At 51.8% G+C, this 17,880-nt stretch overlaps 1 protein-coding gene across 1 annotated transcript in view; it reads right to left on the bottom strand.

The window, feature by feature from the left end:
• Positions 1-3,181: 3,181 nt before the first annotated feature.
• MGMT (O-6-methylguanine-DNA methyltransferase) overlaps positions 3,182-17,880 on the bottom strand; it is a 161,923-nt gene continuing 147,224 nt past the window's right edge. The window contains exons 5-6 of the mRNA XM_084265386.1: positions 10,891-11,030; positions 3,182-3,580 (exon numbers count right to left, since the gene is read on the bottom strand). Coding sequence (XP_084121512.1) covers positions 3,449-3,580; positions 10,891-11,030 — 272 coding nt within the window. The 3' untranslated portion in view covers positions 3,182-3,448. The remainder of the gene's footprint in view (positions 3,581-10,890; positions 11,031-17,880) is intronic.

Below are 17,880 nucleotides of genomic sequence, written 5' to 3'. Positions count from 1 at the left end.
GTTCAGAGAGTGACAGTACTGTCCTGCCAATGTCACCGTCCCTTACTCAACCACTACACCATACAGCAAACACTGAGTATGGCTTAAGAAGTGCTTGAGAACTGCTCAGAAAAATCCAATGGTGACTTTACGACCCTCAAATGGCGACTTTATGGCCCAAACCTCCCGTGCCCTGATCTGATGAGGAACTCCTCTGACTCCAAAGGAAGAGGAAACTTGGGCACGTGTCTAAAAGTGTCCCTACGGCCACAATGAACCTGTTTTCTGTTCAAGATGCTTCCAGTACGAGCTCATTACCCTGCAGACTCCACTGGTGTGACCGTGATCTGTGACCGCCCTCCAGCCCGGGCCCTTCCCCGTTGGGAATCGATGCGTGGGGCACAACCTCTGCCTTACATCCCAGTGCAGCTGCCAATCTGCTGCAGGAAATACCACGTACTCCTTCGGAAAGACTTCTGTTGGCCTCGGGCTGGGGAAACCCCCCAAACCCCAGCCAGGGATGGGGGGAGACACAGTGACCCGCCGCAGGGTTCGGTTTCACCCGCGGCCAAGGGCATCTGTGTGGTTACAAGTGTCGTTCCGCCAAAACAAACACTATTCCCGACTCCTCCGTTATCTGGGGCCCTGGAAACGGGCTCGCCCAGCGTGTGCCGGCACCAGCTGCCGCAGAGCCGGCTGTCGCGCCGGCTGCGGCCCGGGGCTCCGCGTCCGCGCTTCAAAGCGCGGCGAGGCCCGGGGCTGGGAACTCGCTCGCTCGGAGGAGCCCGGCTGCAGGCCAGGGCCGCAGCGCTGCCCCGGCCGGGCCCGCAAATGCGGAGAGAGGGACCCCGGCCCCGCCACCGGCTGCCCGACCGGCATCCCCGAAGGCGGCCGCGGCCCCGCGCGGCACATGCCGGCGCCGGGCCGGGGGAGCGGAGCGCGGCCCCAGCCCCGCGGTTCCTGCGGGGCCGCTCCTGTCACCGCACCGCGCCGGTCGCTTCTCGCCGCCGGGCGGGAGCGGGGGGGCGCTGGGACCCGGCGGAGCCCCGTCCCCTGCGCCGGGGCGCCCTCTGTTGGGCAGAGCGCGCACAGCGCGGCCGGGCCCGCGGGGCCTGTCCGGCTGTCCGGCTGTCTGTCCTGTCCGGCTGTCTGTCCTGTCCTGTCCGGCTGTCCGTCCTGTCCGGCTGTCTGTCCTGTCCGGCTGTCTGTCCTGTCCTGTCCGGCTGTCCGGCTGTCCGTCCTGTCCGGCTGTCTGTCCTGTCCGGCTGTCTGTCCTGTCCTGTCCTGCTGTCTGTCTGCCCTGCCTGTCTGGCTGTCTGTTTGAAAGTCCCTGTCCTGCCTATCTGTCTTGTCTGTCTGTCCATCTGTCCTGCCTGTCTGTCCATCCTGTCCATCTGCCTCTCTGTATGTCCTGTCCTGTCCGTCCTGTCCATCTGTCTGTCCTGTCTGTATGTCCGCCTGTCTGTATGTCCTGTCAGTCCTGTCCATCTCTCTATCTGTCCCCGCCCTGTCTGTCCTGTCCGGCTGTCTGTATGTCCTGCCCATCTGTCCTGTCCATCTGTCTGTCCCTGTCCATATATCCATGTCCCTCTGTCTGGCCCACCCTGCCTGTCTCTGTGCTGTTCCTGTCCTGTCCATCCTGTCCTGTCCATCCCTCCCTGCCCCTGTCCCTCCTACCCCTGCCCGACCAGTGCCCCTGCCCTACCCCAGTCCCAGCCCAGGCTTCTGGGGAACAAGCCACCCGCCTCCTTTGGAACAGTGTCACCCCCCTGAAAGCCACTGCACCTTCTCACTGCACCCAGGGATCCCCCAAACCCCAAACTCCTTGGTAAAGCCAGCTAGGGGCGCGGACAGGAGAGAGGTGAAAGTTTGCACATCCCTCCCTGGTTCCTTTGTTGGTGGTGTGCCTTCTGAAAAAAAAATATAATCAATAAAATACACCCAAACTGTACATATTATAAGGCTATATTTTTATCTCGGGGTTCTGGTGACACGTACAAACCACTTGAGCTTTGCTTTCGTGGTTTATATTGCCACCAGAAACCCTTGATAAAAATACAGCTTTATATTGCACAGCTGGGTGTAGTTTATTTTCCCCATATATCAGGCGGCGTGTTTTATTTATAAACATAGAGGAGGACACTGGTACATGCAAAGCAGTTCTTTTATTGAAGTAATTCTGAGATATCAATAACCCCACATTAACTAATGCAGCGGAAGGTGGGAGCTTGTTGGTTAGTGGTGGCCCCTTTCTAAAGAGGCGCCCATGAAAACATGATAAAGCCCATAAAAGGAGGATCAGTATTTCCATCTTGGAATTTACGATTCCCAAACTGAAAATCTTTCAGCTGCTGGTGGCTCACGGAGAACCCTGCTTAAACCCCCCCCTTCAAACTTGGCTTTAGTAGCTCTTGTGTCCTTTCTAAGGGACAGGCTATGGGAAATAAAGCTTTGCCTAACGGAGGAACGCCCACAATCCAAAGGAAAACTCCTCGGGCAGCACAGGGAGATGGGCTGCTGAGAAAGGGGTGGCTACGAGGAGCTTTCCAGTATTGTGCCCAAGTTGTGCTACTCCAACCGCTCGTTTACCAACTGCTTCTCATCCCCTTCCCCAGCCCCTCCTCTTCCCCCCGCTGCCTGCACCAGTCACAAGGGAAAAGACTTTGATTTCCCACCATGGAAAAGAAAAGCCCAGAACAAGCGATTTGACAGCCACCTGCGTTTGAGGGCATCCCACTGCCTGCCTGTGACTCCCACAGCTGTACACATGAGGGCAGGGGGCTGGCAGGGACCCCCGTGCCAGCAGCGGGTACAGACCCACTGGCCGCCCTCTCAGCGAGCCAGCTGCTTCCTCAGGGCAGCCCACACCTCACCTTATCCATGTCCTTCCCACTCCCTTATCCCTATCCTTTCACAGGTTCTCAAGGCCAACCCAGCTCTTAGGAAAAAAATAAACATAGGCATGAGTTTTAATACACAAACCCAATGTAAAGTCTTACAAGGATAAAGCCTGTAGATTAAATCCCACCCTCCCAAAAACCTCCATGGGAAGCCAATGTTCCTGCCCCATGCCAGCCCCCTCCAGCAGCCCAGACCTCAGCACCCAGCGTGGGTGATGGAGACTGGCAGACCCCAGGTGCTTGAAGGGACATTAAACATAGAACAAAACAGGGCTGGAGATGGGGACAACCCCCCCCCCCCCCCCAACGGGACTGGGCTGCTGTGCTCATTCTGCCACCAAATATAGAAAACAGGGAAGGGCAGAGGAGCTGCATCCCTCAGGATGCATCCCGCTCTTCTAATACAGCGGGGCCACCGCGCGCGTCACTTCGGATGCTGCGTGTGTGTTTCTATGTCACTCCAATATTTACCGTTTTCCTGGATTCTGCTGGGTGCTCTGAGAGCTCATTATGAGCCAGGTACCCGTGGCTGCATGTCCTGGCTGGTCAGCAGCCAGGGCTGAGGCACATCACTTTGCTAACTTCTCTCTCTGCAGCTTCTCGTGCGACAGAAGCCACTCCTTCAGGACGCTTCCTCCGCCGTAGTTGCCGGTCTGCCCGCTGCTGCGAATCACCCTGTGGCACGGGATGATGATGGGGATCTGTAAAACACACCAGAACGGAGACAGGAGCATTGAGAAAAGGGGAGAGTGGAGGGGAAGATGCCTGTAAATCTGCTGTTAAAGCAGGACTCCCCTGCCACGGGACCAGCAGGGACAGGGATGGAGGTCCCTGGGCTACGATGCGCAAACAGTGCTGATCGTGGGTTCTCAAGACCAACCCAGCTCTTAGGAAAAAATAAACACAGGCAGAATTTTCAGTACACAAACCCGATGTAAAGTCTTACAAGGATAAAGCCTGTAGATTAAATCCCCCCTCCAAAAAACCTCCATGGGAAGCCGATGTTCCTGCCCCGTGCCAGCCCCCTCCAGCAGCCCAGACCTCAGCACCCAGGGTGGGTGATGGGAGCCTAGAAGACTCCAACGCAGCAAAGGAACATGGTGGGCATACAGGATGAGTGTTCATCACCATCATCACCATCCCAGGACTGGAAGAGGTGACGAGTGGGACTTCCCAAGCCCCACTGCCCCAGCAGATCTCCTCCCCTGGCTGCAGCACCTCCACGCTCACCGCTGCAAAGTCCTGCCTAAGAACAAGGCACTATTTATTATTTAACAGCAAGTCAATCCAAAATGGGTTGAATGAATCTTTAAAACCTACACCAGGAGAGATTTAATTCACACCTAACCCATTTAAAAGTGTTTTTTCCTCCTTGTGCTTTCTGCTTTGTATCATTTACAGCCAAATGCCACAGGTTCTGAAGAACCAACACGTGGAGATATGGACCAGGCTGGTAACTCCTGGACAGACATAAACATGGTGGGTTTGGGGCTTTTTGAAATATTTTTTATTACAGGTGATTACCACAGTTGAAGTACACACCATAAAAAGTGCAATACATCATCTCTAATCACGCCCTGTGTGTTTTGGTAACCACGTAGTAATTCGATCGTAGGTAACTGGATAGCTGTGGAAACAGTAAGTTGCTCAAAAGCCCAGGTTTTCACAAATTTGGGTATGCTATGTCAAAGAAAGCAGAGTGTAGTTATATACAGACACACAGGCCAATTCCCTACTTACTTACTTAAAATACAGGATGCATTTTAATCCCATTTAATAGTTACATCAACGTAGTTCAAGCCGTGTTCATATGTGAGCCTGGGACAGGCAGAGCCCAAAGGAGCCAGACAGCTACTGGCCAGACCTTTGTAAATTGTTTATTTTGGGGGAATTTGGTTTTGATAGGTGATTTCAATGCCTTCAAATTCAAAAATCTCCATCTCAGCCCATAGGCTATCACGTTAACCAGGAATACCCATCGGTGCTTATTGTTAATCAAGGTTTAATAAGCAAAATGCTTGGAATAGGTGCTTTATTTGGGGTTGGCGATGCCACGAGTGAGTTACACATCCACAACTCCTGTGAGTAGCGATAACAATCCTTACTCTACCCCGTGCCATCCCGTGCTAGCTTTACAGCTTCTTTAAAGTTGTTCTTTTGCAAGTGTTTTCCTGTTTTGGGATTTCTCCATCTTTACAACCCACGTGCAGGAGTTACTGCAGGCAGATTGTCTTGAGTGACAAAGCAATAACCAGCCATAATAATACACTGTAAAAAAAAAAACCCTCCAAGGTTAATTTGCAATTCTTTAAAAGCAGAAACAGTAAACGGGGATATTTTGACTGCAAGGCTATAAATCTTGCTACAGACAGGGGTCCAAATCTCTTCCTGAGCTGGTTCCCTGCAGCTGCTCAGCCGGGGTGAAGACACTCGAGCTGGGGCTGGGGGATGTCTGTGTGCTGGGGACTTCGGTCAGGGAGGTAGGTCGGTGGCCCCACCTGGAGTGTTGTGTCCAGTTCTGGGCTCCCTGGGATAAAAAAGCCAGGGATCTGAGGAGGGACAGAGATGCTGAAGGGCCTGGAGCATCTCCCCTGTGAGGAAAGGCTGAGGGAGCTGGGGCTGTTCAGCCTGGAGAGAAGAGACTGAGAGGGGATCTGATCAATGGGGATCAATAGCTGAAGGGTGGGACACAGGGGGCCATGGGCAGCCTCTGCTCAGTGTCTGTGGGGACAGGACAAGGGGCGATGGGCTCAAGTTGGAGCACAGGGAGTTCCCCCCCAATGTGGGGAAGAACTTCTTCCCAGTGAGGGTGAGGGAGCCCTGGGACAGGCTGCCCAGGGGGTGTGGAGTCTCCTTCTCTGGAGAGATTCCAGCCCCTGTCCTAGGGACCCTGCTTGGGCAGGGGGTTGGACCCCGTGGGCTCTGGGGGGCCCTTCCAACCCCTGTGATTCTGTGATTCTCCTCCTCAATTATGCTAGCAGATGGAAGGTGTGCCCACGTGGAGGGAATGAAGGACTTTAAATCCAGGTGGTGTGAGCTGTCACGCTGCGCTCCTGGATGATGCCTGGGTCAGTGTGGGACCTGTTCATGAATACAGGGATGAGTGGCTGAGCCTCTTGCCATGGAGCAAGAAGAGGAGGGTATGAAATCAATGGAGCTTTTTCCATGCCCGAAATAAAGGATTTCATAGCCAGGACATGTGGTGCTGAGGCTGTTATCAGTGCTGTAATTTAAAAATATTGAATATTGCTTCAGTTTGGCTTAATTGTGGTGACAACTTTCAGACTACTAAAATAATTAAACCTGCTAAAATTTATTAGGGCCCTAAGGACATTTTAGAGGGAGCACTACCCTAGTCTGGAGCTTTAATGCCTCGGCTACATTTAATGTAATTTTTATCAATAAACCAAGCAGCTCATAATATTATAGCTTCACTGAAATCCTCACGCTGTGAAATCTAATTCATCTAATACATGAATCCATCACTTACACAGACCCTACCTCAAACGCTATAAAACTTCCAAACCCATAGATTTGTCTCCAACAAAAATAACATGAAGGGGCCCTCGGATCAATAACGGAGTCCCTCTGATTCGGGCAGCAGCTGAATATTTTCTCCAACTTTGCTTTTGTTCTTCTGGGTAGGAGCCCACAAGGGAAAGAGCTTGTTTTCACTCGCAGCCTCATCAATACCTAAATCCTGGTGAACAAGTGACACTGAGAAGCTGTAATCAATAGCTCCCTGTGCGTTTTTTCTTCTGGTCAAATGGTTCAGCACTACTGACAGCCCTGACACTCAGAACATGATGCTAAATCTTTATCAACAGCCATCTGGGTGACTGGCAGAACAAGACTGGGGCGGTCATTAACGCTCGTGGCAATCTGTGAATAAACTAACTCCTGGATAAGGCGTTTGTTTAGAAAAAAAAGGTGGGGAAGGAGTGGGGGTGTGAGGGGGGGAGAGGAAAAAAACCCCTCCCCATGTCCCCATGCCAGGTATCGATTGCCTTTGAACTGCATTTAGCAAACTCTGAGGAGGGAGCGGAGCGGCGCTTGGCCGCGGCGCTGCGCCTCGTTACAGAGTTTGCAGTTTGAGGCAGGGAAACCTGCCCGTCCCATTATCCTGCTGATGGGCTGGAGACCTCCACAAACTGCCAACCTGTCACAGCCAGATCAGCTGGGCTGCGGTGGAAACGGCTGAAATAGCAGGTTATAACACACAACAGGAACGGCGCCCCGCAAGGAATGACCTTTCCCGTGGCAATGTGTGAGAGGAGTGGGATCTGTGGCCCATCCAGATTTATTGCCACACTTTTCCTCTTCTCGTGTCCCATCGATTCTTCTCCCCATCCTCCCTGACCAAAACGAAGCCTGGGCTGGTTGTGAGCCATCGTGGGCTCTGGGTTATCACCAGCCACTGGAGGAATTGATGCGCAAGGAGCTGGATGTGGCTGCAACGCTTCAGATCCACATGTCCCAGTCTTCCCATAAACACGTGGTTACTCCTTCCCACCTCCAACACTTAAAAGGTTTTGGCTGAATAAACATCCTCAATGCTGGATGGATTGATACCAGCATCGAGCGGTACACTGGGCTGGGCCTGAGTGGAAATGGAGAGGATATCACAGAATCATACGGGTGGGAAGGGACCCCCAGAGCCCATGGGGTCCAACCCCCTGCCCAAGCAGGGTCCCTAGGACAGGTCAGGGCTGGAATCTCTCCAGAGAAGGAGACTCCACACCCCCTGGGCAGCCTGTCCCAGGGCTCCCTCACCCTCACTGGGAAGAAGTTCTTCCCCACACTGGGGGGGAACTCCCTGTGCTCCAACTTGCAGCCATCACCCCTTGTCCTGTCCCCACAGACACTGAAAAGGGGCTGGCCATGTCCCCCTGCATCCCATACTTAAGATATTGATAAACATTAATAAGGTGCCCCCTTAGTCTTCTTCTCTCCAGGCTGAACAGTCCCACACAGAGAACACAAGGTAAGCAGCTATGGCTGCTGTTAACACACCGCTGAAGACGTCTTATTTAAGGCACAGAACAGTCATTTAGGATGGCCTTGGACTAATCAGCCCAACAGTCGCCATTTCCCATGAGTCTCTGTGATTTCTTTTTGATCCTCCTATAGTAGTCTAATGAGATTTTTAATTGAACTTTATGGGTTCCCTTTGAGGACCACAGACCTTGCAATCAATCTGAACTGCAGTAAACTATTTGAAGTTTCTCCTGCAAAAGGTGAGCCATCCCCACCATGTCCTTGGCATAAATTGAGGCGAAGATGTCGCATCTTTCAGCTGCTGCTGGCACCTATTCCACCTTCTCATAAAGTTGAAGGTCATCGTATGAATTATGTGAAGCAACCCGACTACAAAGGGGAAGGAAACCTGTGGAATGCACGCTGCCAAAATCACAGACCATCCCTGGATTCGTAAAAGGGAGAAACACTCTGGTAGTTTGTGGGAAAAGGAGAGAGCCACGATTTTAGCACCGTGTTTAAGGAGCCAGGCAGTGCCTGGCTTGGACTGATTTCCAATGCACCTTTTGACTATCACTATCTGCATTAAATCACGCCCAGGATTCAGCCACAGTGTTTATAATTTAGTCCTTTAGCTGATGGAAGCATCTCAAGGTGCTCACAGACGCTCTGCTGTTTTCTGCAGCAGAGGAATTCACTCCTCCTTTGCTTCCTCAGAGCCAGGACTGGCCAGTGCCAGCTCCTCTCCCACCAAGGAAACCCCACTGCTCCACTGCCTAACAAACCCTCCTGTTTCTGCCACAACCAACCAACTGCTCCCCGAGCCCAGGACCTCCATCCCAATGCTCATGCAGCAAGTGCAGAGGTCCTGAGCGCTGCAGCTCTCTGCATGTCACACTGAGACATTAACAACACCCCAGAATCACAGAATCAATCACAGGGGTTGGAAGGGCCCTCCAGAGCCCATGGCGTCCAGCCCCCTGCCCAAGCAGGGTCCCTAGGACAGGTCAGGGCTGGAATCTCTCCAGAGAAGGAGACTCCACACCCCCTGGGCAGCCTGTCCCAGGGCTCCCTCACCCTCACTGGGAAGAAGTTCTTCCCCACATTGGGGGGAACTCCCTGTGCTCCAACTTGAACCCATCGCCCCTTGTCCTGTCCCCACAGACACTGAGCAGAGGCTGCCCATGGCCCCTGGGTCCCACCCTTCAGCTATTGATCCCCATTGATCAGATCCCCTCTCAGGCTCTTCTCTGCAGGCTGAACAGCCCCAGCTCAGGTGTTGGCCCCCCCAGGACGTGTGTGGTTTAATGAAGTGTTTAGTCAGACCCAGAGCTCAATATCTCATCTGATAAACAGACCGTGGGTGTGTTTATACTCGTCCAGCCTCCACAGGTACCCTCACACAGGCACTCACACAGTGCCTACTGGGCTGCAGCCTCTACGCTCACTACAGCAGCACACCCTGATATTCCAGGTGTCTGTGGGGCTTCCCTATGAGGCAGCTCAGAGGAGCAGGGAGAGGCTGCCTTCCGTCAGGATGCTGCATTGTACTTGACAATACAAACTATTTTAATGTGATGGAGTGCTTCCCAATATAATCCAGTGTACATTAAGATAAGGCAATAGAATGCAAACCTGCAGGAAGCAGTTCTCAAAGAATAACAATACAGTGTTGTGCAAAGGGCTATGTAATTGCTATCGCCTCCGAAGGTACCCGGCTTTGCCCTCAGGCTGCAGTGGAGCAGCAGCATCCAAAGCAGCGGTAACAGCAGGTTGTGGTGTGAAAATTCCTGCTTGTTCCCCTGTGAGGAAGGATGAAAATAGTTCTGAAAATATACAGCAAAGCCACTGCAATTTTTTTTTAAACGGGGTCCTATCTTATTATTGCTATTTCCCATCCCATCCCAGGGCTGCAGTGTTTTCTGGCCTCAGCAGAAGAAAATTTAAGCACATTATAGATAATAATGTATAGCTTTAGGGAAAAGGAGCTATATTAATATAATACTGCCCCAATATTTCACAATAGAAAGCTGACGATAAAAAATACTCGGCGCTGTGATGACAGCCCTGCCCGTTCCCAGGCACGTGTGTATCCCTGCACATCTCCCAGCCTCAGCCTGTAATTCCATGGCTGTTCCACATGCAAACACACATGGAGTCCTCACATACTCCAATGGCAGCATCTCATCACAGAATCACCAGGTTGGAAAAGACCTTTAAGATCATCAAGTCCAACCATTCTCATCCTGTGCTGACCCAGCTTCCTGAGCACCTCATCTCCCCTCTGTTCAACACCCCCAGGGCTGGGGACTCAGCCCCTCCCTGGGCAGCCTGTGCCACAGCCCCACAACTCTGCCAGGGAAGAACTTTGCCCTCCCAGCTGAGCTGACCCTGCCCTGGGGCAGCTTGAGCCCATTGCCCCTTGTCCCATCTCCTGTCCCCTGGCTGCAGAGACCATCGCCCACCTCTCTGCACCCTCCTGGCAGGGCAGGGGAGGTGGGGAGAAGGGCTCCCCTCAGCCTCCTCTTCTCCAGGCTCAACACCCCCAGCTCCCTCAACTGCTCCTCAGAGGATTTGCCCTCCAGCCCCTTCCCCAGCCTGGTTGCCCTTCTCTGGACTCGCTCCAGGACCTCCATGTCCTTCTGATGGTGAGGAGCCCAGAACAAAATTTACTCACTGTGTAAGATGGACACAGGCAAAGCCACTCATACCCTGCAAATGAGGCCTGTGTTGGGTGATGGAACATTCCACCCCCCTTACAATATGTAAGAAAGTTTAAGAACAACACCACGTGCAGAGGCTGATGAATTAAAAGAAGTGGAATGTTTCTCTTTCCAACACCATCAATGGTGGGGAATAAATCACGTTAAACTGGGTTGTGCATTATTGCTGATTAAAAACACTTACTGACCTTATTACTCATGGTAGACCAGTTTTCATAGCAGATAAATTTAATTTAATGACATTTAGCCCTCAAAGCTCCCTAAATCCACCACCTTCCATCAACTTTATTTCCAAGCTGACGTGGACTTACGGGGTTGCTCCTCATGGCTCCTCCCACCGCTCGCGCTGCTTTGCTGTTGCCTGCAAGATGGGCTAATTGCTTGTAGGAAACGGCCTCTCCAAACTTCACGTCTCTCAACAGGGTCCACAAGACTTGCCCGGTGAATGAGTCTGCAAAAGATGACCAAGAACAGCTCAGAAACCCAGGATCATAGAATGACAGAATCAGAGAATCACAGGGGTGGGAAGGGACCTCCAGAGCCCGTGGGGTCCAAACCCCTGCCCAAGCAGGGTCCCTAGGACAGGTCAGGGCTGGAATCTCTCCAGAGAAGGAGACTCCACACCCCCTGGGCAGCCTGTCCCAGGGCTCCCTCACCCTCACTGGGAAGAAGTTCTTCCCCACATTGGGGGGGAACTCCCTGTGCTCCAACTTGAGCCCATCGCCCCTTGTCCTGTCCCCACAGACACTGAGCAGAGGCTGCCCATGGCCCCTGTGTCCCACCCTTCAGCTATTGATCCCCATTGATCAGATCCCCTCTCAGGCTCTTCTCTCCAGGCTGAACAGCCCCAGCTCCCTCAGCCTTTCCTCACAGGGGAGATGCTCCAGGCCCTTCAGCATCTCTGTCCCTCCTCTGGACTCTCTCCAGGAGATCCCTGTCTCTTTTATCCCAGGGAGCCCAGCACTGGACACAACACTCCAGGTGGGGCCTGACCAGGGCATAGCAGAGGGAGAGGATCACCTCCTTTGACCTGCTGGCCACACTCCTCCTGATGTCCCCCAGGATCCCATTGTCTCTCTTAGCCACCAGGGCACACTGCTGGCTCATGGCCAACCTGTCATCTACCAGCACCCCCAGGTCCTTCTCCACTGAGCTCTTATCCAGCAGGTCATCCCCCAGCCTGTCCTGATACAAATGGTTATTCCTTCCCAGGTGCCAGACTCTCCACTTGCTTTTGTTGACCCTCATCTGGTTTCTCCCTGCCCAGCTCTCCAGCCTGTCCAGGTCTCTCCAGTGTCCTGCGTATCAGCCACTCTTCCCACCTTTGTATCATCAGGTACTTGCTGAGGGTGGATGCTGTTCCCTCATCAAGGTTGTCAATGAAGATATTAAACAGGCCTGGACCCAACACCGAGCCCTGGGGAACACCACTAGTCACAGTTCTCCAGCCAGACTCTGCTCCACTGATCATCACCCTCTGAGCTTGGACTGATGGCCAATTCTCGACCCACCTCACTGTCCACTCCTCTATCCCGTGCTCCCTCAGATGGAACATCCCCAACACCTCGACAGCAGCTGGCTAATTTAAATGTGAGCAGCCCCAACGCACTGTCCTGTTACTGTATCCCCCATTACCACATTTAAACACATGATTATTAGCAGGAGCGCTCTCCGAGTAACCGATCACTATAAAAAAGGATTTAAGGCTTTGATTTTCCTATAGTTTTAATTTGCTTCGAGTACAATTATCCTGTTAACTCATACAATGTGGTTTTTCCATTAAATTGGCAGAGTATAAATTAGCATAGAGTCAAATTAAAAAGGGAAGAAATAACCGGCTCTACCTATTTCACAAAGCCCTTGCATCTCCAGCTAATTTCCAACTTCAGCTGGGACACGCAGCAGCAGAAGCCCTAGAGCCAGTGGACTTGGTATTATCCTGGCTGACTGCATTTTATAGTCGAGACCCCCCGAGCTACTGCTCAGCATCGCAGACATTACCACACGGAAGGACTAGCTGTGACCTTGAACATCCAGCACAGCCTTCCTGAGTCAGGGCTCTGACAAAATACATATATATATATATAAAAAATAAGGTATCTTCCATCATTTGAATTTTAATTCAGCAGCAAATTGCTTCTAAGTGTTGTGACTGCTGGGGTAACGAAGAAGGGAAGGCATTAGGAGCAGCTTGGTTCTGTCTCAGGGCTTTACCTGCCCAGCCCTGGATCACTTAATGAAACAGAACTGAGGGGTTGGGTGTGTGTTGGGTTGAACACTCATGGCTCTTCCATGGCCCTTGGAAGGGCTTCGAAGAGCTAAGTAGGGAACAACTTACTGAGGGGAGTGAGATGGAGAATTAAATAAAAATAAAAAAGGGAAGGGAAAGGGAAAAGGAAAGGGAAAGGGGAAGAGGAAGGGGAAAGGTGAAGAGGAAGGGGAAAGGAAAGAGGAAGGGAAAGAGAAAGGGGAAGTGAAAGGGAGAGAGAAAGGGAAAGGGGAAGGGAAAGGGGAAGGGAAAAGGAAAGAGGAGGGGAAATAGAATAGAAAGGGAAAGGGGAAGAAGGGAAAGGGAAAAAGGAAAGGAAAGGAAAGGAAAGGAAAGGAAAGGAAAGGAAAGGAAAGGAAAGGAAAGGAAAGGAAAGGAAAGGAAAGGAAAGGAAAGGAAAGGAAAGGAAAGGAAAGGAAAGGAAAGGAAAGGAAAGGAAAGGAAAGGAAAGGAAAGGAAAGGAAAGGAAAGGAAAGGAAAGGAAAGGAAAGGAAAGGAAAGGAAAGGAAAGGAAAGGAAAGGAAAGGAAAGGAAAGGAAACGAGAAAGGGGAAGAGGAAAGAGACCCCTTGCCCCAGCCAAGAGCTTCAGTCTCCTGCTTTGGCAAAGAACCAACCTGCTTGGACACATTTTCTTCCCTGAGCTGTGGGACAGACACGCGGTGCGTTACCCAGGAACGCAGCGCAACGTGGCTCCGCTCTTAAAGGAAACCCAGACACCATGATGTGTGTGTTAAATAATAAAAATCACTTCTTAACTGAAGGGAATGATAATCACTTCATTGAAAAAATCTGTTTAGTCTTTATTATAACATTAAGCAAATTAAACATCAGCATAATCCAGGTGATACGAGAAAAGGGTCATCAAAGAAATTAACTTTGTTGTTCATTAATTTACATGGATTAGTAGAGGGCAAAGAGATAGCAAATCTGCTCTAGTTTTTTATGATATAATTTCAAACTGTACACCATTTGTGGCAGTAGGGTGACTTTGGGGTTAATCAGACTGATTTGTCCTTTTAATTGCTTTCTATTCAAAGAAAATTCATTAGATAATGTTCTCTTCAAAATTCATGAATCAATTTAACTGAAGAAACCACATTAACAGCTTTGGGTTCATTAGCACAAGCAGTTGTGTTACTGGCTGATTGCTAGGAGGGCTTCCTTAGGCAAACACATTTTGTTTACTATGATTTCTTCAGAAAAGGTTTATTTCAAATCAAATCATCACTGTTATTTTTTTTTTAACCTTCTTTTTGAGCTGGCAAGCTTAGTGTTAACCTCCCTGACTCAGGGGTCCTGGGGAATTATTGCCTGATGTCGTCTTTTGAATCAATGAAAAGCAGTGATTGCATCTTGCTGGGGCCCAAGTCCAAAAAAATCCCCGTTTCTGCCCTCATTTTTGGCAGGGGAGCGTTCTGGGGTGCTGGGATGTGATGGGTCCATAACTTTCTGAAACCTGTAGGAACAAGAGAGGAGGATGGGGCAGCTCTGGAGCCCCCCCCCAGGCAATCACACCACCGTGCCAAGCGATGCCCAAATGACTGAGCAGCTCTCAGCCCTGTAAAAGAGGGACAGGGATGAGCCTCTTGTGCCAAGCAGGGGCTGAGATTGTCCTGTCCTCTTTCCAAAGCCACCCAACATTTCTCACAGGAGAATATACACCGCCCTCTGCGCCCACACAAACCACTCCGAGTTCTGGTTCAGAAGAAGGGACCATTTAGCCATCCTGCACATCATTTTATAAATGAATCTGAAAACTCCATTTCATCCTGTAGGGAGCAAATGCATTAATTAGTTTGAGCAGCTCCAGGAGACTGTGCCAAACACTGTTATTAAACTGTCTGCGAGTGTGAGTGGCTGGAAGCACAACCTGCCCAAATGAGATGGCTGAACTTTCACCAATGTTCAGTGTGTGCCAATGTTTTATGCTGCTAAATATCATTATAAAAGTGCACATAAAAATTAACACACACACACAGAGAAACTGTCTCGTTACATGGAAACACTTGTGGGAGCCACGGGTGCCCACGACATTCTGGGGTGGGGGCTGCCAGCTGAGAGGTGTCTGATCTGACTCAAGTTGTGGGGATGGGAGTGCTGGAGGTCTTCTCTTTCCTCTGCACCCACCCACAGCACCCACTGCAAGGACTCCACCAGGGCACTGGGCTCTGGACTGATTTTTTCTTATGGCCAACTGTTGCTTGATGCTGTTTCTTATTTAAGCAACCAATAATTTGCCAGATTTTACACAGAACCCCAGGCTGGTGTGGGTGGGCAGGCCCCTCAGAACCTCCCAGTGCACCCCTGCCATAGGCAGGGACACCCCCAGCCCAGGGTGCCCCAAGCCCCATCCAACCCGGCCTTGAGCCCTGCCAGGGATCCAGGGGCAGCCCCAGCCTCTCTGGGCACCAGGGTTTCCCCCATCCCCAGGAAGGATTTCTGCCCCCCAGCCCCTCTCCATCCCCCTCCTGCAGCTGAAGGCCATTCCCCTGGGCCTGGCCTTCCCTGCCACGGCTCCAGCCCCTCTCCAGCTTTCCCAGAGCCCCTTAAGAAGGGACTGGAAGGGGCTCAGAGGTCTCCCTGCACCTTCTCCAGGCTGAACCAGCCCAGCTCTCCCAGCCTGGCTCCAGAGCAGAGGTGCTCCAGCCCTCGCATCATCTCCGTGGCCTTCTTGGGACTCGGTCCAGCAGCTCCAGTCCCTCCTGTACTTCATTATTTCCCACTGCCATTCCCCTGTACCACAGAGCCCAGCAACAACGTTGTGTTTCTGGTGTGTATTTCTGTGGCAGCACCAACGGAGTGACGCTCCTTGAAAATACCTGGCACTCTTCCCCAACAGAGGGAACATTCCACGTTCATTCTACATCTACCTGGAGATAAACTAAGGTCAATCACAGTGAATTTAACCACAGAACGAGCCCCCGTTCAAGCAGATGTCATTAACCCCAAACCAGCCCTGCACGTAGCTCTGGTGACAGAGATGCAGGCTGAGGGGATCGCTTTGGGAACGCTTCTAGGTATTGCCTCTGCGTGTGTGTGCCTGAGAGATGTGATGTGAGACAAGATAAACACAGCCATGATTCAGCAACACGTGACATACCCGCGTCACCTCAGTGGAGGACGTGCCACGGGGTGTCATTTCGGTACCTGCAGCGCTGGGGCTGGTTCTAGCTGTGCTGGAACCCAATTAACAGGAGCTGCTTCTGATCGGTAGTTTAACAGGGTTTTAAACGTGGTTCCCTTTGGAGTGCTGAAGGGGTTGTGGGGCCAAATGCTGTCCTTAGAAGCAAGGAACTCTCCCTGGACCTCACCCAGCAGTATTTCTTCAGGTTACACTCCCTGGAAGTCAGTGGGTGTTTTACTTGAGCTGTAACTGATATTCTGACCCATTTTTTTGCCTGGTGCCGTAACAGCAGCACAGATGCACTTGTGGGAGCAGAGTGTGATTTTCGGGCAGTGAGGAGCTGGGCCCAGCGCTCAGCACCAGCCCTTCGCTCCCCCTGCGTGCGGCACGTGGCCGACCTCTCCAGCTCCCCACTTGCAGATTCACACCTAAGCAAGGCTTTGTGCAAGCTCACGACTCCTTGAACATTAACAACCCCTCCTAAGCCACGTGCTCGTACAGGACCTGGAATGCCACCGTGCCCCTGAGCAGGCTGGGGCTGGGTTTTGGAGCCCACGGACCAGTAAGATGCAGAAAACCACAAAGCACTTGACATCTCCCTCCTGGGGAGGCACAGAGGGTGCCACTGCCAGGCAGCCGTGCCGCCGGCTGCAGCTGCACTACAGTGGGACGAAGGAGCCACCTGGTTATCCTCTGTGCTGGAGGTAACACCCCCAGCTGCAACTGCTACAGGAGAGCAGAACAAATACTCTGGATGCAGAGACAGTGAAAGCACCCGTCTCTTCCCAGCCAACGAAGGGGGGCAGGCAGGTCTTTCACTGCAGGGGGGGGAGGTAAGCATAGAACCAGTTATTGTTCTCTGCCATCAGTTCTATGCTGGTTCCTGAGAATCCACCCCAATTTCCTGCAGTCAGGTCTCCCTACCACACCTGTAGTCACAGACCTGGAGAGCCACCTCCTCTTCCTCCTCCTCAGAATTATCCCCTCACATTTCCTTTTCCCCACCAACCAGTTGCAGTTGGTCCCAACGATGCTAAATCAGACCCCAACTACTGTCACCGACCTGTCATGACCCGCCCAATGGGCAGCAGAGGAGAAGGACAGGGTTCCCCCCTTCCTGTGATGCAGGTATCTCTGCACATCTCAGCCTCTTCTGAGTCCCCATGGGTGAAAAATCCCTCTTGAACTTTTCTCTCCTGTTTTGATGAGCCAAGCTGTGTCCCTGTGGGATCCAATGAGGAAGTTCAGGGGAACAAAGCCCCTCACAGCACGTGTAAATGATGCATGGCCCCCCCCAGTCTCAGCAGCTCGGTGTGCTGGAGCCCAGTGCTCCCCCTCTGCCACTCGGGATGCCAGCCTTATCCCCGCTGGAATTAAAGATGTAAACCTCCCTCTATTAGGAAGCCAACTAAACAAGGGCAATGTTAGATCAAAAAGACTGCAAAAATGTTTAGTAAACAGTTCCTCTGAGAGCTTTTCATCAGCCAAACCATTTCAGCAACACCACCCCACACCTCTCCCACACCAAAGCTGCCTGATCCATCCCATTGCTGCTGCTGGATGCCCAATGCCTCCAGTTTTTTTCCACGTGCACAAATATTCCAATCCAAATCCAAGCTATGAAAAAGCTTCCAGCTCCCTTTTTCCACGTCACAGCCACTGAGCAGCTTTAAGTCAGTGGGTACCGTGAAGAACAAAGGCTCTCTCTGCTCATTGAGGGCATCCAGAAAGCCCTGCCAGGCTGGGCATTACTTCACTCTCATGGATATAAATGGGAACACCACAACCTCATACCTCATGGGGGTTTTTTCACGACTCCTGTCTCATAGGGCTTGGACTTTATGATCTCTGGAGGTCCCTTCCAACCCCTACAAGTCTGTGGATCAGTGAACAGTCTCCCACCTCAT

Source organism: Gallinula chloropus (genome assembly GCF_964237585.1).
Source record: "Gallinula chloropus genome assembly, chromosome: 5".
NCBI lineage: Eukaryota > Metazoa > Chordata > Aves > Gruiformes > Rallidae > Gallinula > Gallinula chloropus.
This window is presented reverse-complemented; position numbering and strand designations above follow the sequence as displayed.